This window comes from Urtica dioica, chromosome 10 (assembly GCF_054948205.1).
Source record: "Urtica dioica subsp. dioica isolate 48M chromosome 10, U.dioica_male_clone48M_v1_H2, whole genome shotgun sequence".
NCBI lineage: Eukaryota > Viridiplantae > Streptophyta > Magnoliopsida > Rosales > Urticaceae > Urtica > Urtica dioica.
Genome location: NC_142765.1, coordinates 21,713,663 through 21,736,961, shown reverse-complemented (window position 1 = coordinate 21,736,961; position 23,299 = coordinate 21,713,663). Strand labels below are relative to the sequence as shown.

At 35.3% G+C, this 23,299-nt stretch overlaps 3 protein-coding genes across 6 annotated transcripts; 1 reads left to right on the top strand and 2 right to left on the bottom strand.

Moving 5' to 3' along the window:
• The first annotated feature begins 1,392 nt into the window (after positions 1–1,392).
• On the top strand, positions 1,393–6,022 carry LOC149384011 (heat-inducible transcription repressor (DUF639)). Of its 3 annotated transcripts, none has more exons than XM_089629345.1 (10): positions 1,393–1,611; positions 1,844–2,043; positions 2,135–2,372; positions 2,472–2,644; positions 3,305–3,447; positions 4,100–4,277; positions 4,406–4,985; positions 5,060–5,172; positions 5,259–5,502; positions 5,592–6,022. In XM_089629345.1, the coding sequence occupies exons 2-10, from the start codon at positions 1,859–1,861 to the stop codon at positions 5,817–5,819; spliced, it is 2,082 nt and encodes a 693-aa protein (XP_089485471.1). In that variant the 5' UTR covers positions 1,393–1,611; positions 1,844–1,858; the 3' UTR covers positions 5,820–6,022. The 3 variants fall into 3 exon arrangements, with proteins under 3 accessions (XP_089485471.1, XP_089485472.1, XP_089485470.1); XM_089629346.1 differs by having other exon boundaries at positions 1,394–1,606; positions 1,866–2,043; XM_089629344.1 differs by having other exon boundaries at positions 1,394–1,606.
• Positions 6,023–8,368: 2,346 nt separating this feature from the next.
• Positions 8,369–11,942, bottom strand: LOC149384010 (F-box/FBD/LRR-repeat protein At1g13570-like). Of its 2 annotated transcripts, XM_089629256.1 has the most exons (7): positions 11,833–11,942; positions 11,643–11,699; positions 11,078–11,153; positions 9,915–10,709; positions 9,566–9,721; positions 9,184–9,405; positions 8,369–8,560 (listed from the first exon to the last, which is right to left on the bottom strand). In XM_089629256.1, the coding sequence occupies exons 3-7, from the start codon at positions 11,093–11,095 to the stop codon at positions 8,411–8,413; spliced, it is 1,341 nt and encodes a 446-aa protein (XP_089485382.1). In that variant the 5' UTR covers positions 11,096–11,153; positions 11,643–11,699; positions 11,833–11,942; the 3' UTR covers positions 8,369–8,410. The 2 variants fall into 2 exon arrangements, with proteins under 2 accessions (XP_089485382.1, XP_089485383.1); XM_089629257.1 differs by lacking the exons at positions 11,643–11,699; positions 11,833–11,942 and having other exon boundaries at positions 11,078–11,252.
• An 8,516-nt stretch (positions 11,943–20,458) lies between these two features.
• Positions 20,459–23,241, bottom strand: LOC149384009 (F-box/FBD/LRR-repeat protein At1g13570-like). The gene is made up of 6 exons (XM_089629390.1): positions 23,193–23,241; positions 23,000–23,057; positions 22,435–22,510; positions 21,286–22,080; positions 20,937–21,092; positions 20,459–20,780 (listed from the first exon to the last, which is right to left on the bottom strand). The coding sequence occupies exons 3-6, from the start codon at positions 22,450–22,452 to the stop codon at positions 20,484–20,486; spliced, it is 1,266 nt and encodes a 421-aa protein (XP_089485516.1). The 5' UTR covers positions 22,453–22,510; positions 23,000–23,057; positions 23,193–23,241; the 3' UTR covers positions 20,459–20,483.
• Positions 23,242–23,299: the final 58 nt, after the last annotated feature.

Here is a 23,299-nt window from a genome sequence, read left to right as displayed (position 1 = left end):
GATCATATGATATAATGACTTGTAATATTTTCTTGAAATATACTTTCATACTAATGCTATTCCTTAAAAATTAAATGTAAGGAATCTATGTTAATTTTTAAATTTCCATAAAAAAAATGTCATCGTCTTAGGTATCCACTAGTTGACACTAGGTTGGGATCCACTATTTTTCAATGAATCAAGTGATTCTAGATCAATAAATTAAAAAATTTCGTGACAATGTCGTCACAAATATATTATGTTTCGTGACTTCGTTGTTATGAAATTTTGGGATTTGGTGACAACATGGGCGCGAAATCCAGATATTTCGTGACCATGTTGTCACTAAATAGAGACCATATCGTCATGAAACATAACAATTTCATGATAATATGGTTACAAAATTTAACTTTTTTTTGGACAAATTCGCCCTGAATCACTTGAGTTTTTGTTTTTTTTTTGTTTTTTTACAAACAGTGGTTTCCAACCAGGTGTCGAGTGTGGGTTGTAATAAAAAAAAATCACGTAAAAACTATGAATGTCAACCGTACATGAGATCATGATTTATATTATTTTTTTGAAATATACTTACTTGCTAATGTTATTCTTTAAACATTTAAAAAAAGGGTTCAGTGGCTATCTAGCCATATGAAACGTTATAAATTTCTAAATAGCCTACGTTTCGTTAATTTTTGGTAAATAGCCACATAAATCTATTTACGCTATCAAAATGATAAAAAACACAGAGTAAATTTCTAGTAATTATGTGTAAATAACGTTGGTTACACCAGATTTTTGGTTATTTACGAAAAATTTACAAAACGTTGGCTAAAGTGCAAATTCTTATATTTTTGTGGCTTATATCGCTAATATCGCTTTTAAAAAAATGATATATTTTAAGGGACACGTAAGCAATCTATGTTAATTTTTAAATTTATATAATAAAATATGTTCTTATCCCGTTTTTCTTGCTTGGTACCTTATTTCTTGGGACTCATGCTTTTGCTTAATATGCTGTTACATTAATTAAATAAAAACCCAAAAAGTTAATGGATTTGCAATAATAATAAATCAAAAGAGGTCGGTAATTTACTAAAATAACCTTTAAAAACTTAGAAATATCCTATGAGCTTTAATTTATTTCTTAGTAGGCGACACAAAAGTCAGATTGACAGCGGAGGTGGACTTTAGGACAATGAGCTCTTTACTCATAATTTTCATTTAGTTGTAGATTTTTGTAATTAGATATGAATTGAGCAAAACGAAACCAGTTTGTTCCGCTACGATTTTCCTTATTCGATATTATCTTTCAATATATAAACTGCATTTGTTGACGTCACCGCATTGAATATTTTCTTCGATAAGATAAATATATTGTCCGATTAATATTACTCTTTTCTTTCATTTTTTTTCCCATTTCCTCCGCAAACTTATCCAGTTAGAAAGAATCGTCTTTTTCTTTTAGATATATAACATATAAACCCAAAAACGCGATTTATTAAAACACTAAATGTTTGCGCGAACCGACTCGCTCCCTTTTCTTGGCACCACAACGACGAGCTCTGGATTCCATGGCCTCTAATCCGAGGCGGTTTTGCTCAGTTTGAACCGAATCTTGATCGTCGCCGTAAGTTTCTTGTTGCAACAAATAATCTCTCTCTCTCTCTCTCTCTCTACTCGTTTGGTTAGTAGTTGAGTGATGATAATGTGTTAGGTGATCGGATATTACTTTTTTTTTTCGGGAAATGTTGAAATTGGGATCGGATTCTTGAGAATTGATGGCTGGAGTGTGTAATTACGTGTTTTCGAATCTACAATAAACTGTTTTTGTGAGCAAGCATGACTGTTTTTTTTTTTTTTTTAGCTGAAATCGCAAGTGATGTCAGGCAAAACCAGAGTTATGCTGGAGAATCTGGTTAAAGAAGGATCTTTCAAATGGCTGCTTGGCAACCGAACCCCTTTCGATGACGAGTTTGAGGAGATGGGAAAGTCTCCTTCTGCTCACAAGAATTGGATACCAGAGCTCTCTCTCATAGCAAATATGGTAGTCCGTCGATGCTCAAAGTAAAGCATTTTTTTTTATTACCATCAACTATCAATTTTATTAGTATTGTTATCTGATTGATTAAACTTACTAATTAATGACGCATCGCAGAATTCTAGGTGTTCCCACGGCTGAGCTTCGAGTAAGCTTCGATTCTGAGGCTTCTGACGCGTTGAAACAACCGTTGCAATACGCCCGCAATTTTTTGGAGTATTGTAGTTTCAAAGCAATTTCGCTGTCTGTACGAGTGACCGGTCATTTGGCTGATAAAATGTTCCGGCGCCTCACATTCGACGTTATGCTGGCTTGGGAGGCACCGGAAAAACCTTCCACCGAATCCCCGCTCAATGTCAGTTTTAACTTCCGAATCAAAGAGGAATGTTTAGTATAGGCCTAACTAGAACTGTGTTCGATCGATTGAAATGTTTTGGTGTCATGGCTGGTGCAGATAGATGAAGACCACCTATCAGCCGGGATTGAGGCCTTCTCGAGAATTGCTCCGGCGGTTCCTATCATCGCCGATGTGGTCATCAGCGAGAATCTTTTCAATGTGCTGACATCATCGACTGGTGGCCGCCTTACGTTCTCAATCTATGACAAATATCTTACGGCACTAGAAAGGTCTGAACTTCCATTCAATATACTATACTGTCTAATACATTCCTTTTATTGTACTCGTTATGTAATCATAAGAAGAATAAGTTGTTGCTAGTAAATAACCCTATTTGGGCTGACTCATGGTAAATTAATGGGTGAAATAAAATTATGTGGGAAGAGAGTCGATTGTTTTCCTTAGAAGCGGGCGAAGATATATGCAGAAATTCTTATCCCCGGGTCGAAATGTAGAGCTTTTTATTGGGTAAAGAAAAAAAGAGGCACCTGTGTTATACTTCTTTGTGCCTCTAACAGATTAAGATTGATTTTTTATGTATTAAATCTATGGAGTGTTCTTCGTTATTCATTCCGCAAAAGGTTTTCTGTATTAAGAAAAAGAGATTAATCAGAGTGAAATTGGAATGGGATAGGTTCTCTCATTCGTACTCCTAGATTCCATTTTTCATGATGCTTCAAGCAGTGGAATAAATGCTCTTATTCATGAAGCTTTATGTAAGCTCTTCTTTGCCTGTTTGCCATCGTCTTGCTCTCAACTAGAATATTAATTCTTAACAAAGCTGTGTGGGATTTAAATAAAATCCTAATATTTTATTTAAGGCTCGCGACTCAAATTGTCTTGTGGTAGGTATGAATTATATACTCACTACTTATGTTGTGTGCTCACAGAGCATTACGTAAAATGAAGTCTCAGTCAGACTCGACTCTTCTTGCTGCTTTACGATCAGTGAACGAAGAGAAGATTCTTGAAGTGGATGGAACTGTTACTACTCAGCCAGTTCTTGAACACGCAGGCATTTCTACATGGCCTGGTAGGTCAAACGAGTGTTTTATTCTGATAGATAATCTGGGTTTTGGTTAACTTTTATATTTATTTTCTTTAGATACACATTTGGTTGACGATAAACATATATACTGATCCAGAAATTTTTCTAGTTCAAGGAGTAAGAAAGATGTATCCGTCTTGTATCGAGTAACTACATGCACTACAAACATAAAAATGGATTCTCATTCGATGCCAATATATCAGTACATTTCTGGAACAACAAAGATGTGCACTGTCCTGAAAAACGATTCTTTTGAACCAAAGGGCTCTTCTTTAAGTGCTCCGCGGAACGAATGTGTTTGTATGGATAACTTATTTAGAGGAACAATAACCATGTGTAACTGGTATTTTAGTTTCTTCAATTCGTTCTTATTGGGATTGTTTATGCTGTGTAATAAGACAATCAGATATATGTGGAATATAATGTCTTTTTATATCTAGGACAGTAAACAAACTTGGTAAATAATACAGGAAACTTCTCGACTATCAGCATGGTGGATTGTGTTTTCTTAAAGCAATATTACTTTTTTTGTTTCAATCTTTGCATCGTTGATTTCATATTATTTTATGCATCGGTACTTGGATAGTTAGGAGTTCTTGACCGTTTCTATTGCCTAATATTTTTTGCGTTCCACCAGGAAGATTGGTTCTGACAGATCATGCGCTCTACTTCGAAGCCCACCGTGTTGTTTCTTATGAAAAGGCAAAGCGATATGATTTATCAGAAGATCTAAAACAGGTTGTTAAACCTGAGTTATCTGGGCCTTGGGGTACTCGAATTTTTGACAAGGCTGTATTCTATAAATCAACTTCTTTGTAAGTTATCATCCTTCTATACTTGAAAGCTAAGTTTATTTATTTATGTGCATTTAATGGTTTGAAAGGAAACCACTTTTTTTTTTGGTTGAATCTGAACACAAGACTTTGACTTGCATCTCATGCAGACAAGAACCAGTCATATTAGAGTTTCCAGAGTTGAAAGGGAATACACGCCGTGATTATTGGTTAGCAATCATAAGAGAGGTATTATATGTTCATAGATTTATAAAGAAGTTCCAAATCAAAGGAGTTGGGAGAGACGAAGCAATTTCAAAAGCCGTGCTTGGGATTCTGCGGCTTCAATCCATTCAAGAAATATGTTCTTCGATGCCTCTGCGTTCCGAATCGCTTCTCATGTTCAATTTTTGCGATCAGCTCCCGGGTGGAGACTTGATATTAGAAACACTGGCAAACATGTCAGTTTTGCGGGAAGCGGATCGAGCGAACAATTCTCAACCCGGAAGTGGAATGTATTCGATCTCAGCCCTTGATATGGTTTCGAACTTAGGGTCCGTGTTCGGTACGAATCCTAACAGTCCAAGCAAGGCTAGATTGGTCGTCGGAGGGATAACGGTGGGAGAGTCGACCTCTTTGGAAAAAGCGGTTAAGGAATCTAAAAACGACTACAAAAAGGTGGTTGTAGCTCAAGCCACAGTTGATGGAGTTAAAGTCGAAGGAATCGATACGAATTTAGCCGTAATGAAGGTAAAATAAATTAAAATAAATCATAATCAGGTTATTTATTAGAAAATATTTATTCATATTCTGGGTATTTGCAGGAATTAATGTATCCTATGATGGAACTGGGAAATTTCCTTCTCTCTTTGGTGTACTGGGATGATCCAATGAAGTCTCTGATCTTCTGTAGCGTGACCACGTACGTGATTTTCAGGTAAATTACACATTTGAGGTGTCGACACAATTTTTTTTTCCGGCCTTAAATCGTATAATCATAAAGATGATTCACGGGGTTTTCAGGCAGTGGGTGGGCTATGCGTTTGCGACAATGCTCGTCCTTATCGCGATCTTCATGATATTAACACGGCTTATGAGTCAAGGAAACCCAGTGGACCAGGTCAAGGTCTTAGCACCGCCACCGATGAACACGATGGAACAGCTTCTGGCGGTCCAGAACGCGATTTCCCAAGCCCAAGGCTTCATTCAGGACGGAAATATTGTTCTCCTTAAACTACGTGCATTGTTGATGTCCATATTCCCTCAGGTAATAATGAGGGTCCTAATCAGGAATCTATCTAATCCGTTATTTTTTAGTCTCTAATTAAGTTTTTATGTTTTTGGGCGGGCGGGCAGGCAAGCATGAAGTTGGCTATGGCTCTTCTGGTAATGGCTTTGGTTTTGGCGTCGGTGCCGAGTAGATATGTTGTGGTGATGGTGTTTTTGGAGTCGTTCACGAGGTATTCGCCGCCGAGGAAAGCGAGCACCGAGAAATGGATGAGAAGGTTGCGAGAGTGGTGGTTCAGTATACCCGCCGCTCCGGTTATACTCCACACAGATAATGAAGATAAAAAGAGGAAATGATGTTCTACTTTATTTTGTTGTTGTAAATGTTTGTTGAAAATGTGTAACTACGCCACTGAGCAGTGGGAATGTATATCTCTCAACTATGTAATAGTAAGATAAAAAATTTCCTAAAATAAAAAAAAAAAAATATAGAATTTGGAAAACGGATGCTCTTATGTGAGGCATTAATGTGTATCTTTCAGGCGAGGAGAAGTTAGTCGAGTCAAAATCTAATGGAAATTTTTTGAGGAAAAATGGTTTTCTTGAACACATTGAGACCTGGGTGTGTTTAAGTCTTCATCTTTTTTTTTTAACCTAAATTAATTATAAGGTCAATACTTGGTTAATCGTCTGGTTTGCTGAATATTTATTTTAAAAGTATACAAAGAAAGAGTTCTTGAGAATTCGCAAGTCTAATCTTTGTTAAATATTAACACTACACTAGAATATAAATAAACAACTAAATACATAGCCAAAATTCGAGAGTAAATTAAATAAAGGGCCGAAATCTGTTAATTATATAAACTAAAACCTTAATTCCTAGCTCGTAGTATGGAGAAATAAAAGTTGATCTCATAAATACACTGAAAACCTTATAATTTTATTTTCAAACATACAAAAGGTGGATTGTAACTGATTAAAAAGAAATAAGAGCAAAATATATAAAAATGAGTCAATCAATAGAAAAAATAAGTCAGTTAATGATCCGATTCCGAAAATACCCAGCAGCAAGCCAAAGATAGGAGTACGAACAACGAGAGTGACGAACCTGCTATTTTAACACCAACAAAGCTAGAGCAAATTGAAGAATGAACCACCTGTGATAGAATGAATTAATATTGTAGAAACGAAAATGAAGAGTGACGAAGCACTGATAAATTGAAAGAGGAGCAAAAAAGGTTGGTTTGAATACAAAAACTAGTTAGAAATGAGCAAAATGGGAATATCCTCTCGATTTATGAGCTATTTCCCTAAATATAATTATAGTTTGGCCAATATTTTAACTTTCTCCTTATGAATGGGTTAATCATTAACAAATCTCTTTTTTTTTTGTTTCTTAAATACATGATAATTTATTTCGGAAATAAATGATTAATATTTTCTTATTATTTTACTCTCTCTCTCACGCACTTAATATCTCTTATTTTTCTAACTTGCTATTTCCCCCATTAAATGATTAATGGTTTATTATGATTAATATAATCGGAGAATTTAGCATCTGCCGGTATCTCCTACTGTTACCCTCACCATTGTCATTGCGCCAATGACACCATACCCATCTATGCCGCTTCCACCTCCTACAACGACTACCCCGAAGCCATCACCTACTACTCCAACACCGTCACCTCCTACACCCACAATATCATCATAAGACCACGTGTGTATATATCTATACAGGCACACGAAGCCACATAGTGCTCAAGGGGTGCTATAGCCCCCCATAAAAAAAATCATAAAAAAGAAAAAATTGCATTTTTTTCACAGTTTTTAATTTTTTTTAATTTACCCCAAATATTTACAAATTAGCTATCCCTCAATTTTTTTTCTTCGCATATTAGCCCCCCCTAACTTGAATTCCTGGCTTCGTCCCTGTATATATATCAGATGTATATCAGAAGGCCAATACACAGATTTTCAAGTATTCGTCATTTTTTTTACTTCGTAAACACACATTTTCAATTTTTGCTCTTTCACCATATAACACTTCGAAATATGTAATATAATGGTGACCGATGAAATAAAGGAAGCCAGTTAAACCTTGGTGGCCAAAAAACACGACCGATTTAAATTTTCATTTTTTTTGTCTTCTTCATGAGAGAGAGAGAGAGAGAGAGAGAGAGAGAGAGAGAGTTTGAATGACATTTTTGTCAAATTGCAAATGTATTTCAAATTTACATTATCTTTCCATAATTATTGAATTGTGTTAAATTACATTTTAAAATCAATTGATATAAAGTACAGAAGTCCAATTAATATATAAACACATGTTCATTCACACACGAACCAATGTGGGACTTTCCCACTTCAATAAATTGTTAATTCTTTGACATATAGAAAACAAGATTTCAACATTGTCTGTGAATATTATATATATATATAAAAAAAAATCTCTGTAAATAACATTATATCCGGTGAGATCTTAAGCGCACATCATATGTATCTTTATTAAATTACATACCTTTCCTTCTTACCCAAATTGTTTCTCTTATTGGCAATTTTGCGAGTATATAGTGTTAAAATCAGTACAGAGCGTCTAAAGAACTACCATGTACATTGTTGAAAACGCAAATGGGAATACATGGTTTCAGGTTGTCGTTGATGAAGCAAACTCGTGTATTGACAAATTTTGTTGTTGAACTGGAACCACAAAATGACCCAATTGAATGTAATAAATTCACATGTAGTGATTAACAATCGGGAGAGTTGACAAAAAACATACATTTTTTTTTAAAATTCTTATAACAATGTAGAGAGAAAGAAAATAACAAATAGCAGACTAATTTAATTAAAATGAAGCCTACATCTGACTTTTTCTTTCACCATCTTATTCTTATATCAGACGCGCAACTAATTACATTGATCATATTGAATCACATTAAAGCACAAATTCAAAACAAAAACCCCTTAAACTTTAATAGTGACCTCCTTATTAATACGAAAAACTCACTCCGTATCATAACCACATGACATGCAACAATTAATAATGCTACTCGGAATTCGCCGAAGCATCCCACTATCTCGAAGCCGGAGATAAAATCCTACACCAAATCAACGGCGACAATACGATCAATCCTTAATCGCTAAACAATAAAGAGTCAATGAAAGACTTCTCAACCTCCAAAACGAGATTGGCCTCTGTAAGCTCAACACTCGATTACACGGAGATTCGCAGCAAACACTCAAAGACAGGAGTCTTCTTATCGAGTATTACGCACTTGAAGTTCTTAAAAGAAACTCAGTAGAATAGCAAACAATACTGAGAAGAATACTCAGCTGACTAAACAAGAACTTAACGCTAGAAAAATGACGATTTGGAGGCAAACGAAAAGAGAAAGAAGATGTAGTAATTCACCACTTCAATTTCAAAAATGTGGTATTAAACATGTCTAAAACAAAATTGCATGAAAACTGATCAATTAGTGATCATTAAGTCTGTTTTCCCAAAGCAAAAGCATAAATACCACCACCCAGTGATCGGCCATCAATTTGGCACTAGTCGACAGTACTACTAAAAAACTAAACAAATATATGCTAAACTGCTTTTTTAATCGTACATTCTTCGTAACCTGAGTAAGGAAAACCAAAGAGTCGAGACGATGATCTTTGCTTTTGGTGAAGCACGATTGAACGACAACAACTGTTTCATTACTTTAACTATTACCTGATTCCTACTGATCTTTTCCTGTTTCTCACGATAGTAAGTAAAAAGACTAACGGTCATTCTTTCAAGAGCTGGCGAAGTTAAGAGAATGAAGCTGATGAAATCCATTTCAGCTTTTGATCCCGACATGCCATATAATTTGAGGTATCGAAGACCTGTAATTGGGCCACATAGATCCTCAGATTCCCAACTATTGCTACTCGGTTTCTCTGCACCCCGGCACTAAATAAAATTAAAGAGTTTATTGTTAGGAACCTAAGGGTAATAATCTTGTAATAAAAAACTTGTTGATAGTAAATTATTTACTCGGTACAAATAAGAAATTGGTTATTACGTGCAAATTCGATACGGAATATTAAGTGGTGTTGATGATAACTCAAACCTTGATGTCTAGCTCTTGTAGATTCGGGGCACACTTTAGAAGGCCAAGAAGATACAACGTCTCTTTGAACTCCGAGAAGTTCACTCCAATCGACACGTGACGTAGATTGACTAGTGAAACTGGAATGTCCATTGGTTTGTCGCCAATAGTCAGAAACTGCAACAGCAACAGCAAAAATGATTGTTGTGAAGTTAATACAAAGCAGTGACACTGAAATCTATACATGTATATTAATCAAAATAACGAGAAATTCATCATCTATAATTAGTTGTCAGAACAGAGGCTGAACAAGATCCATCTACAAGCAAAAAAATACCATCCCATAGATTGAAGTGCACTGAGCTCTTACATGTCCAATATCAAGCCTTTGAATTTGGGGTATTTCAGCCAGGAGTTTCGTCAAATATATTCCATCTCTCCATTGTTTTTCATACATTTTAATGGACAGTACAGTCAAATAGGGGGTTTTTTCAAGACTAAGATGGATGAAAGACCCGTGGATGGTTAAGTGCTGAATATTTGGAGCGTCGATGCAAAGTTGGTTTATATCACTGCAGTAGGATATAGTAAGTCTCTCAAGCACGGGCGAGCTAGAAATCAGACGCTCAAGGGCAGCTTCACCGACATTTACCAAACAGAGACAAAGACTCTTCAAACTCTTGAAACCTTTGAATGTTGTCGGCGGTTGTAGCGAACAGGAGCGTAATTGCAAATCGGTCAAACTTTGAAAAGAAAACATGGAAGATGGAACACGGAATCGCTTCATACTGATACGATAATCAGAAAGCACAAACACTTTTAGACCACGGCGCCTTGATAGACAAAGAATCCATTTTTCTATCTCCTCAATTGGGATATCACGCCCAACGCTGAGCTTAAACTTGTGAATTGGGCCATAATGAAGCAAGAGAACGCGATCAATGAGGCTCACAAGCTTATTGCTCTTTTCCATCTCATCGTCGGTTTGTTCAGACACCAACGAATGTGGGAAAAACCGATAATCAAACACCAGGTTTGGCAGTGTTGCATAATTGTACCGCCACTTTGACGACAATACACTCGTCTTCACTGCGTCCTTGATCCATAACTTGGATAATACTTTATCCATAACATCTCCTGGTAAGTCGCTGATTCTATCCAACTCCTAATATCCAACGAAACAGAACAAGTTAAATATATTCACATTTAAAAAAAAAAAAAAAAAAAAAAAAAAAACTCAAGAAGAAGGCTTTGTTAAACGTCGGAGTCAGAGGTTTCTTCTGTGTTCGTGAAGACCAAACCAGTTCACTTAAAGAGTTCTTGATAGGCTGAATAAAATATAGACCTGGTTAAACTAGTATATACCTATCATACAATCTAGAACATTCAAATTAGCAGAATTCGGTCCAATACAAAATTACATTTTTTTTAATAAACAATCCATCTTCCTAAGATTTTTCCTATTTTGCGAAGTACCAATCAACAACAATGGTAAAAAAGGAATACATATGTAATAAATTCAAAACAAAATACCGTATTTGATGATGCCATTGAAGAAGATTGTAATTCGGACCGAGATTGATTGTCTATGAAGATACCTAATGCCTGCCTGAGAACCTCAAAAAGATCAACATCCGAGATTGTAAAACTTATCGATAGTGGTTTATGCACTGAGAACACTAAACAAGGCCACAAGAAGAAGCAATTCGACTCCGATGTTTCAATTTAATGTTGGAAAATTGAAATTGTGTTTCGACGATTTTTTTATTTCTCTTCCTTATTTTGCAAATAGTCATACACAAGCACTAAATAACAAAGGCCAAACAAAACGGAGAAAAGAAAAACCACAGACAGAGAAATTAAGGGCTGAAATAAAGTCAAAGGAGAAACGAATGTTTTAGGAAAAGAGAAAATATCATACGGAATGCGGGCATTAATACCTTGATTTTCAAGTGGACAGATTTCTGTTTGCTATTAAATTTTACATAAATATTTTATCAAGCTTTAAATTACCAAACTTGAAATAGCATTAGCAATTTAAAAAGATATAAAAACAGAAAAGAAATTATGAACATAGGTTAAAGGTTGGCAAAGTTACCTTGAGAGAGCCAATTGTAATCGGAATAGAAGTATGCTTGGTTGAGTCGGAAAGTTCCTGCGAAGATGAAAAAAATAATAATATGTTAATAAAACCAAGCCGAGAACTCCGACCAAACATACACACACACATTGGAAACTCAAAACAACACTGCAGAAAAAAAAAAAAAGGAGAGCTAATAGCGACTCACTGATGCTAGAAACGGAGACTTGGAGGCCACGGAATCGGAGGGAGTCAGTTTAGCCCAAAAAAGAAGTAGAAAAAACAGGGGAAGAAATAAGTTTGGGGAAACGATGATGATGCAGAAGAAAGTTCATACCTCGCGCGTGTTCTGATTTTCGTCTTCAAACCATTCACAGTTAATAAAGTTTTTCTTTTTTGCGTTTTTTAAACGACAAACTTGCACAACATATTGATATAAAAGGGAGATTGACCCTAATAATAACAATTAGGTACAATTAACAAATATAACCTAAAACCTAAAATTTGACACAATTAGTATTCAGCCTACTGAGCACAAAACAAGTATACCACTTAAATATAATTAAAAAAAAAAACCAGAAACTTTTCATGTCACATTGGCTATGTTTGGCTAAAAAAACTAAAAGCTACATTTTGTAGCTTTTTTATACGTAGCTTTAGTTTTTGGTTTGTAGTTTCTCTCTCTTGACTTTTATTTTCTCTTACACTAACTTTTAATTCTAATTATCTTTATATGCTTTTATCAAATAATTTTTTTGACGTCACCAAAATTTATAATTTATTTTTTACATTCTATAGACACCCACTTTGATATATTTTTTATATACCAAAAATATATCTTATTTTTATTAGGGTAATTTAGCAAAATAACCAACTCAAACCTTTAAAATTGCTAAATAGCCAAGGTTTTGTAAATACTAAGTAAATAGCCATTCGGATGACGTGGCCCAATAATAGGTTTTTTTATTTCCGAAATTGCCCATGAGCATTTGAATTTTGAATTACTAATTTGAATTTTCGGATGAAATTTATTCCCGAAATTTTTGGAATTGTATTTCCGGATATAAGTGTGAACATGATTTAGTCTATTAATGATCCCTTTATTTTAGGAACTAAATGGACGTGGCAGTTGTAATTTTTTTGTTTCTTTTTATATATTATTTCTTATATTCTTCGTCCAGATTTATATTGCATTCTTGATTTCTGTAGGGATCAGTAAACTAATGTAAATAATGTTGGTTGAGTGTTCATTTACATTTGCGTCGATATGTTATTTACCCAGATTTACATAAGTCATGTTTCAGTTTAACCAATAACATAAAAAAATATAGGTCTTAGTAATGACAAAATTTACTCATATATATGTTTCTTTGGATTAACGAAGAATCCAAAGTACCAAAAGAGTTAGCAAACATAAATCTCAAAATACACATCATTAGCATTGCTGGTTTCTTTATAACGCGTTTTGGTCTCTCATTGATGGCAATCTTCACTGCAACTGGTTCGCCGTTCTTCTTGAGATGTAAATATGTGTAATATTTACTCAGATTTACTGCAAAAAATGTCGACTACTATTATTTTCTTCTAACATCCAAACTCAACAGTAAATATGTGTAAAAAAATATTTGATCCAAAAAACTTAGACTATCCAATATTTACTGCAAAATATGTCGACTACTATTATTTTCTTCTAACATCCAAACTCAGCAGTAAATATGTGTAAATAAAGAAAAGGTCCAAATAACTTAGACTATCCAATATTTACTCAGATTTACTGCAAAATATGTCGACTCCAATTTTTTCTTCTAACATCCAAACACCCAATTTTCTAAACGCATTCACAATGGTATATCGGGAAAACTAACACATTGATACATGATTTCATTTTACTGCGCATCAAGATATAGATATAACACATCAAGATTTATACATCAAACTCGTTCCAACAACATTTAAACATTCAAAAGGATTTACAATAAACATAATAATCACTGAATGACACATGATTTTGTATTACAACACATGCATACCTGGGCAGATCCAGATCTTGGAGGCGAGGTCCACTCGCGTGTGGGAAGGGTCGGTATTTCGGGGTGTATGGAAGGGTCGGGATTTCGGGGTGGGATCGGATCGGAGACACGCAAGCCGCATGTGGGATCACGTCCGCGGCCACGCGTTCCACGTCATCCGGACTCCGTCGATCCCCTCCGGATCGCCCATCTCCATCGCCATCGCCGACCGATCTGGGATTCGGAGAGAAGAGAAGCTGAGCTCTGTGCGGTGATCGTCGGGGGTGATGATAGCGATAGAAAGGTCAATTCAATTCCGATTGGATTCGGGGTTGTGCTGTGTCGTGTGGGAGTTTTTTCTTAATAATGGCAAAATGAATATTGGTGGAGAGATAATGGATAATTAATTGCAGTTATTATTCCTGAATTCTCGTTTGCAGTTATTATACCTCTTTTATTTTTTTATTTTTTTTTTAAGTCAACCGTGTGCTTATGGGCGGGGAAGCCTGGGCATTTTAGTAAATGCAGATGTGTCTTAAATGATATCTGGCTATTTACTTAGTATTTACAAAACCTTGGCTATTTAGCAATGTTAAAGGTTTGATTTGGCTATTTTGCTAAATAATTGTTTTTATTATTAATTACATTTTATATAAATAATTATTACAAATAAATATTAATATATATTTTACCAAACACTAAATCAGCTTTTGTTAACAACTACAGTTATTTTACAATAGTTTACCAAACACTCATCTGTTTTTTAAAACAACAGTTTTTTCGTACAGCTATTTTAAAATCACTTTTTTAAAAAGCAAAGTTATGCCAAACGCAGACATTGTTTTTCAAAACTTCCCACACAACTCTTCATTCATTCTCTCTCTCTCTCTCTCTCTCTCTCTCTCTCTCTCTCTCTCTCTCTCTCTCTCTCTCTTCGGTGGGCAAAAAGTAACTAGAAAAAAAACTTCCCACGCCATCCTCTTCATCTTCACTCTATTCTCTCGGCAAAAAAACATCAGCCCAAACTTACGCCCTATTTCCGCCATCTTCACTCTCTCTTCTCTCGAAAAAAAAAAACCAGCCCAAACCCACGCCATCCTTCTCTTCATCTTCATCTTCATCCTTCATCTTCACGCTTCTCCACTACTCACACCAGAAAAACCCAAACTTAAACTCCATTATACAATGACGAAGTCGAAATCTAGCAAGGCCGAAGCTTCGGCTTCAAAAGAAGTCCGGCGAATCCCTAAGACGGCTTCGAAAAGGAAGCCCGATGAGCAAGCGCACAATGTCGACGATGACGCGTTCATGGTCGCACCCAATTTGAGAAGCCGACACAAAGGAAAATTGGTCCAGGACACGCCGTCAACTCCGAATTCGAAAAAAGGTATGAATTACAAACCCATTTTGTTGAAAAAGAGGAAAAGTTTGTTTGTGCATGTGGATATTAGGTATTTTTTAGGGTGTTATGTGTTGTCTTTATGATTTCGGGACATTTTTGGTAATGAACTTGTTGATAATGAGCAAGTTTGGGTGAATTGTTGATAACGAACATTTTTGTTGGTAAGCCAACATGTTTGGTCGAATTGTTGGTAATGAACTTGATGAACTTGTTGATTTCGGGACCTTTTTGTGACCTATGTCACGAACTGGGTTATTTGCGATGATTAGGTTGATTATTTTGATCCGATGATTGGGTTGCCTTGTTTTGTTTTGTGTTAGGCCAATACTTCAGGCGTCGCGGCGGACTGCGATGATGACGCGTTCGTGGTCAAACCCGATTTGAGAAACTTACAAAAAAAAAAAAATTGGCCTTGGACACAACGTCAACCCCAATTTTCAAAAAGGTAAGTGTTACAAACCCATTTGGTGGAAAAAGAGCAATAAATTGTTTGTGCATGTGAAGATTATGTTGATTTTTAGGATTGAAGAGACCGCATTGACACATTGTGATTATGTATGTATCTCTGTTTGTTGGTGTTTTTAACATGTTGTTCTTTTTCCAAGCTATAAGAATTTGACGATGAACATGTCTCGAACTCATGATTATGAATATATTGATAAGGAAAAATTAAAATTGAGAATGATAAGTTTGGTGATCGAGTAATTTCGAGCATTTTCTTTGCTTCAAATTCTATGCTTCAAATCATTGGATGTGGAGATTGAGATGGACAAATAGTGGATTTTGGTCACAAAGTGTTTGATTTTGTGACATATCGGTAACGAACTCGTTGACTTCGTGATACTGTGGTCATGGAGTCACCCAATTGGTGACCGATGTGACACGAAGTCAACGAGTTCGTGACTGTTGTGTCACGAAATCAATCAGTTTATGTCACATAGGTAATGTAATTGACTTAATACAATAATTCACTTGACTTAGTTGCCATTGTTACACTTATTATGTCATTTACTTTTTTTTGTAGGGGTTAAAGAAGGTGTGTACCCGAAGGAAACGTAAAAAGTTTCGGGTTCAACTTTCGTGGGGGATTAGACAATTTCCTAGCGTTGTTACGCGACCGCAACGTCGAGATTCAAGCTTTATTTGCCTAATCCTGTTTTGGGCAGTTTGTGGGGCAACTTAAAATTGTCCGGTCATCGGCGATCATAAGCCACTTGTGTTGAGGACCCGGAGCTTCGACGGATAATCAAAAGACGAAATCTTGATAGAAATTAGAGGTCAAGTTCAAGAGTTTTAGAAGAAAGACTTCCAAGAGATAACATTCATCAAAGTCGTTGATGACTATGAGGAATTCAAGTTCGAGGAATTCAAGCAGCTTAATTGATCGATAGCATTTAAAATGTGTATGCAAGAGCATGCTATATCCTTGATGCCCGGTTGATCAGATAGGAACCATGGAACGCAGCTAAGTTGTACAAGAGTTTTAGAAGAAAGACTTCCAAGAGATAACATTCCTCAAAATCGTCGATGACTATGAGGAATTCAAGTTCGAGGAATTCAAGATGCTTAATTGATCCATAGAAAATCATAAAAAGTGTATGCAAGAGCACGCTATATCCTTGATGCCTGGCTGATCAGATAGGAACCATGGAACGCAGCAAAGCTGTACAGAGATCTGCTATCATCCTTGTCTGAGATCCGACCAACATCGGAATATGCTAGAAGTTGCGATGCCATTGTCGGCCGAAAATGCAAACAACGGTGTAGAGTTCATTTCAGATACCGTAAAATTATTTCTACAACTTGCTAATGCATGTATTGACAAACACGATTTGCGGCATAAGCAATGTCCAGACGAGTACTTTAGGATCAAAAAATGGATCACCAATAAGAGTACATAAAGAATGTACGTAGTTGTGTTGTACGTGAGAGAGTAAGCCCTTAGGCAATTGAACCCCAAGAAAACAATTCAACTCTCCTAGATCCTTGAGAGCAAAGGTCTGATTACGATTATTGATGAACCGCTGCACAAGCTCCATGTATATTATGACGAGAGCAGAAGAGTGCACAAACAGTGATGTATTTGATTGACACGCTCGCAAACCACAAGTGACGAGATGATGTTTACATGTAATAAAATATACAAAAAATTAGCTATGTAGCCAACATTAAGGCTAGCAATTTGGTTTTAGCAAACATTTCGTTAATGTTCTGTAAATAGCCACCTTGCTTACGTGGCAGCTTATTAATTAAAATTTGTTTACATGTTTACCCTTATTAATTAAGCTGACTAATTAAAGATTTTTTTAAAAAAATTTGAATCTTTCCGATTTAGAAAGAGTATTTAACTATGGAATAAAATCAGGATTTTATGGACGTGTGATTTGCGTTGACTTTAGTTAAGTTTGTTTCTATTTTAGTGGCTATTAATTATGGAATAAAATCAGTAAATATATTCTTTTATTTACTGAGTATTAGGTGATTCAAATCAGCGAATCATCCTCGATTTTTTGAATTTTTTGTCCGCCAAAATAGTTTGATTTTCAGCGTGTATTTGCATTAAAAATTCTGAAAAATTATTCTTCATTTTCGCTCATTGAATCTCGTAAGGATATCGGTTCTCATAATTTTCACGTTATCTGTTGTTAATTGATTTTGTCAGCTTATTTACAATACAAATAAACTGTAAATAAATTTTGTATTTACTGTCTATTAACAAAATTCCAGTAAATAGCGTGTATTTTACTCACAAATTTAATTGTTAGAAGCAAAAACAGACTTTCTGCAGATTGTAAATGAACCAGTATATTTACACGAATATACCCATTAACCCAGATATACCGTAAACATTTTCAAAAAAAAAACCCCCAGATATACAGTAATACCAAGACATTGATGTGGATGTTTCCTTTCTTTATATAGGAAAATACCCATAAAACTTCGATTATCCAGAAGCGGAATTCAGATTCATTAGAAGCTGCTTCTTTCGTGGGCTAGATCCGTACGAAGCAATGGTCCATTCGATCTGCACCAGAGAAATCAATGTTCGGTCCTCAGCGGCGGCGATGGCTCCGACGATATCGATGACGTTGTCGGAGATCCAGTGAGACCGGCTGACAAAGATCGCGGGGGAGAATTGGTCAAAGTCCGGCGAGGAATCGGCGGCGGGGAAGAAGAAGAAGCCATTCCCTGCAAAGCTTGTGAGGAAATGGCCGGAGAAGTTTTCTTGTTTTGAATTTGTTTTATGGTTGTGGAGAGATAAAAGAGAGAGAATATAGATATACATTTATGGAGTATTTTGATCTTAATTAATGATCTTAATGATGCTCCTTGATAACCGCGAGCAGTTATTATCCGAATATTTTGTTTTTAATGTTTTTATTTTCAGCATGTTAATGGGCGGGAGCAGTTGAGTTTATTTTGGTATTTTGATGTTGTGTAAATAAATGAGTCTGGCTATTAACCTGAAAATAACCAAATGATGGCCAAATCCAAAACCGTCTAAACTGGGAGGCTATTTAGCTATATAACCCTAAAATATACAATATATATATATATATATATATATATCAGATATATATCAGAAGGCCAATAGACAGATTTTCAAGTATTCGACATTTTTTTACACATATTCAATTTTTGCTCTTTCATCACATAACACTTCGAAATATGTAATGTAATGGTGAACGATGAAATAAAGGAGGCCAGTTAAACCTTGGTGGCCAAAAAACACGACCGAGTTAAATTTTAATTTTTTTTGTCTTCTTCATGAGAGAGAGAGAGAGAGAGAGAGAGTTTGAATGGCATTTTTGTCAACTGTATTTCAAATTTACATTATCTTTAACAATTTATTGAATTGTGTTAAATTACATCTTAAAATCAATTGATGTCAAGTACAGAGGTCCAATTAATATATAAACACATGTCTATTTACACACAAACAATGTGAGACTTTCCCACTTCAATAAATTGTTCTTTCTTTGACATATAGAAAACAAGATTTCAACATTGTCTGTGAATATTATATATATAAAAAAAAAATCTCTGTAAATAACATTACATCCGGTGAGATCTTAAGCGCACATCATATGTATCTTTATTAAATTACATACATTTCCTTCTTACCCAAATTGTTTCTCTTATTGGCAATTTTGCGAGTATATAGTGTTAAAATCAGTACAGAGCGTCTAAAGTACTACCATGTACATTGTTGAAAACGCAAATGGGAATACATGGTTTCAGGTTGTCGTCGATGAAGCAAAATCATGCATTAACAATTGAATGTAATAAATGACCCAATTGAATGTAGTAAATTCACATGTTGTGATTAACAATAGGGAGAGTTGACAAAAAAACATACATTTGTTTAAAAAATTCTTGTAACAATGTAGAGAGAAAGAAAACAACAAATAGCAGACTAATTTAATTAAAATGAAGCCTATATCTGACTTTTTCTTTCACCATCTTATTCTTATATCAGACGCACAACTAATTACATTGATCATATTGAATCACATTAAAGCACAAATTCAAAACAAAAACCCCTTAAACTTTAATAGTGACCTCCTTATTAATACGAAAAACTCCCTTGATATCATAACCACATGACATGCAACAATTAATAATCCTACTCGGAATTCGCCGAAGCATCCCACTATCTTGAAGCCGGAGATAAAATCCTACACCAAATCAATGGCGACAACACGATCAATCCTTAATCCCTAAGCAATAAGGAGTCAATGAAAGACTTCTCAACCTCCAAAACGAGATTGGCCTCTGTAAGTTCAACACTCGTAGTGTCAGAATATTGTAAATAAATATAGAATAAATTAGTAGTAATTAGTTTATTTGCTAAATCAATTAGTTATGCTATATTTAATTATTATATTTAGCCAGCCAATCCTATTTATGGCATTTATGGCAAATCTGTAACCCTAGCACTATATATACAAAGTCTGCTAATGAGAAATTCATTCCGCTAAATTATTTTTGCTCTCACATAGATTACACGGAGATTCGCAGCAAACACTCAAAGACATGAGTCTTCTTATCGAGTATTACACACTTGAAGTTCTGAAAAGAAACTCAGTAGAATAGCAAACAATACTGAGAAGAATACTCAGCTGAATAAACAAGAACTTAACGCTAGAAAAATGACGATTTGGAGGCAAACGAAAAGAGAAAGAAGATGTAGTAATTCACCACTTCAATTTCAAAAATGTGGTATTAAACATGTCTAAAACAAAATTGCATGAAACCTGATCAATTAGTGATCGTTAAGTCTGTTTTCCCAAAGCAAAAACATAAATACCACAACCCAGTGATCGGCCATCAATTTGGCACTAGTCGACAGTACTACTAAAAAAAACTAAACAAATATATATGCTAAACTGCTTTTTTAATCGTACATTCTTCGTAACCTGAATATGGAAAACCAAAGAGTCGCTTTTACGAGATGATGATCTTTGCTTTTGGCGAAGCACGATTGAACGACAACAACTGTTTCATTACTTTAACTATTACCTGATTCCTACTGATCTTTTCGTGTTTCACACGGTAGTAAGTAAAAAGTCTAACGGTAATTCTTTCAAGAGCTGGCGAAGTTAAGAGAATGAAGCTGATGAAATCCATTTCAGCTTTTGATCCCGACATGTAATGTAATTTGAGGTATCGAAGACCTGTAATTGGGCCACATAGATCCTCAGATTCCCAACTATTGCTACTCGGTTTCTCTTCACCCCGGCACTAAATAAAATTAAAGAGTTTATTGTTAGGAACCTAAAGGTAATCTTGTAATAAAAAACTTGTTGATAGTAAATTATTTACTCGGTACAAATAAGAAATTGGTTATTACGTGCAATTCGATATGGAATATTAAGTGGTGTTGATGATAACTCAAACCTTGATGTCTAGTTCTTGTAGATTCGGGGCACACTTTAGTAGGCCAAGAAGATACAACGTCTCTTTGAGCTCCGAGAAGTTTACTTCAATGGACACGTGACGTAGATTGACTAGTGAAACTGGAATGTCCATCGGTTTGTCGCCAATAGTCAGAAACTGCAACAGCAACAGCAAAAATGATTGTTGTGAAGTTATTACAAAACAGTGACACTGAAATCTATACATGTATATTAATCAAAATAACGAGAAATTCATCATCTATAATTAGTTGTCAGAACAGAGGCTGAACAAGATCCATCTACAAGCAAAAAAATACCATCCCATAGATTGAAGTGCACTGAGCTCTTACATGTCCAATATCAAGCCTTTGAATTTGGGGTATTTCAGCCAGGAGTTTCGTCAAATATATTCCATCTCTCCATTGTTTTTCATCCATTTCAATGGACAGTACAGTCAAATAGGGGGTTTTTTCGAGACTAAGATGGATGAAAGACCCGTGGATGGTTAAGTGCTGAATATTTGGAGCGTCGATGCAAAGGTGGTTTATATCACTGCAGTAGGATATAGTAAGTCTCTCAAGCACGGGCGAGCTAGAAATCAGACGCTCAAGGGCAGCTTCACCGACATTTACCAAACAGAGACGAAGACTCTTCAAACTCTTGAAACCTTTGAATGTTGTCGGCGGTTGTAGCGAACAGCAGCGTAATTTCAAATCGGTCAAACTTTGAAAAGAAAACATGGAAGATGGAACACGGAATCGCGTCAGACTGATATTATAATCAGAAAACACAAACACTTTTAGATCACGGCGCCTTGATAGACAAAGAATCCATTTTTCTATCTCCTCAATTGGGATATGACGCCCAACGCTGAGTTTAAACTTGTGAATTGGGCCATAATGAAGCAAGAGAACGCGATCAATGAGGCTCACAAGCTTATTGCTCTTTTCCATCTCATCGTTGGTTTGTTCAGACACCAACGAATGTGGGAAAAACCGATAATCAAACACCAGGTTTGGCAGTGTTGCATAATTGTACCGCCACTTTGACGACAATACACTCGTCTTCACAGCGTCCTTGATCCATAACTTGGATAATACTTGATCCATAACATCTCCTGGTAAGTCGCTGATTCTATCCAACTCCTAATATCCAATGAAACAGAACAAGTTAAATATATTCACATTTAAAAAAAAAAAAAACTCAAGAAGAAGGCTTTGTTAAACGTCGGAGTCAGAGGTTTCTTCTGTGTTCGTGAAGACCAAACCAGTTCACTTAAAGAGTTCTTGATAGGCTGAATAAAATATAGACCTGGTTAAACTAGTATATACCTATCATACAATCTAGAACATTCAAATTAGCAGAATTCGGTCCAATACAAAATTACATTTTTTTTAATAAACAATCCATCTTCCTAAGATTTTTCCTATTTTGCGAAGTACCAATCAACAACAATGGTAAAAAAGGAATACATATGTAATAAATTCAAAACAAAATACCGTATTTGATGATGCCATTGAAGAAGATTGTAATTCGGACCGAGATTGATTGTCTATGAAGATACCTAATGCCTGCCTGAGAACCTCAAAAAGATCAACATCCGAGATTGTAAAACTTATCGATAGTGGTTTATGCACTGAGAACACTAAACAAGGCCACAAGAAGAAGCAATTCGACTCCGATGTTTCAATTTAATGTTGGAAAATTGAAATTGTGTTTCGACGATTTTTTTATTTCTCTTCCTTATTTTGCAAATAGTCATACACAAGCACTAAATAACAAAGGCCAAACAAAACGGAGAAAAGAAAAACCACAGACAGAGAAATTAAGGGCTGAAATAAAGTCAAAGGAGAAACGAATGTTTTAGGAAAAGAGAAAATATCATACGGAATGCGGGCATTAATACCTTGATTTTCAAGTGGACAGATTTCTGTTTGCTATTAAATTTTACATAAATATTTTATCAAGCTTTAAATTACCAAACTTGAAATAGCATTAGCAATTTAAAAAGATATAAAAACAGAAAAGAAATTATGAACATAGGTTAAAGGTTGGCAAAGTTACCTTGAGAGAGCCAATTGTAATCGGAATAGAAGTATGCTTGGTTGAGTCGGAAAAGTTCCTGCGAAGATGAAAAAAATAATAATATGTTAATAAAACCAAGCCGAGAACTCCGACCAAACATACACACACACATTGGAAACTCAAAACAACACTGCAGAAAAAAAAAAAAAAAGGAGAGCTAATAGCGACTCACTGATGCTAGAAACGGAGACTTGGAGGCCACGGAATCGGAGGGAGTCAGTTTAGCCCACAAAAAGAAGTAGAAAAAACAGGGGAAGAAATAAATTTGGGGAAACGATG

Excerpts from the sequence above, each read along its gene's own strand:
- LOC149384010 (XM_089629256.1), bottom strand. Across the intron at positions 9,722-9,914 it reads AAAGGCTTGATATTGGACAT|TTTCTGACTATTGGCGACAA; the intron begins GTAAGAGCTCAG and ends TTGCTGTTGCAG. Across the intron at positions 8,561-9,183 it reads AAAAGATCAGTAGGAATCAG|GATTTTATCTCCGGCTTCGA; the intron begins GTAATAGTTAAA and ends GATTTGGTGTAG.
- LOC149384011 (XM_089629345.1), top strand. The coding sequence starts at position 1,859 with ATGTCAGGCAAAACCAGAGTTATGCTGGAGAATCTGGTTAAAGAAGGA. Across the intron at positions 2,373-2,471 it reads CCACCGAATCCCCGCTCAAT|ATAGATGAAGACCACCTATC; the intron begins GTCAGTTTTAAC and ends TGGCTGGTGCAG. Across the intron at positions 4,986-5,059 it reads CGAATTTAGCCGTAATGAAG|GAATTAATGTATCCTATGAT; the intron begins GTAAAATAAATT and ends GGGTATTTGCAG.
- LOC149384009 (XM_089629390.1), bottom strand. Across the intron at positions 21,093-21,285 it reads AAAGGCTTGATATTGGACAT|TTTCTGACTATTGGCGACAA; the intron begins GTAAGAGCTCAG and ends TTGCTGTTGCAG. Across the intron at positions 20,781-20,936 it reads TACAAGAACTAGACATCAAG|TGCCGGGGTGAAGAGAAACC; the intron begins GTTTGAGTTATC and ends AATTTTATTTAG.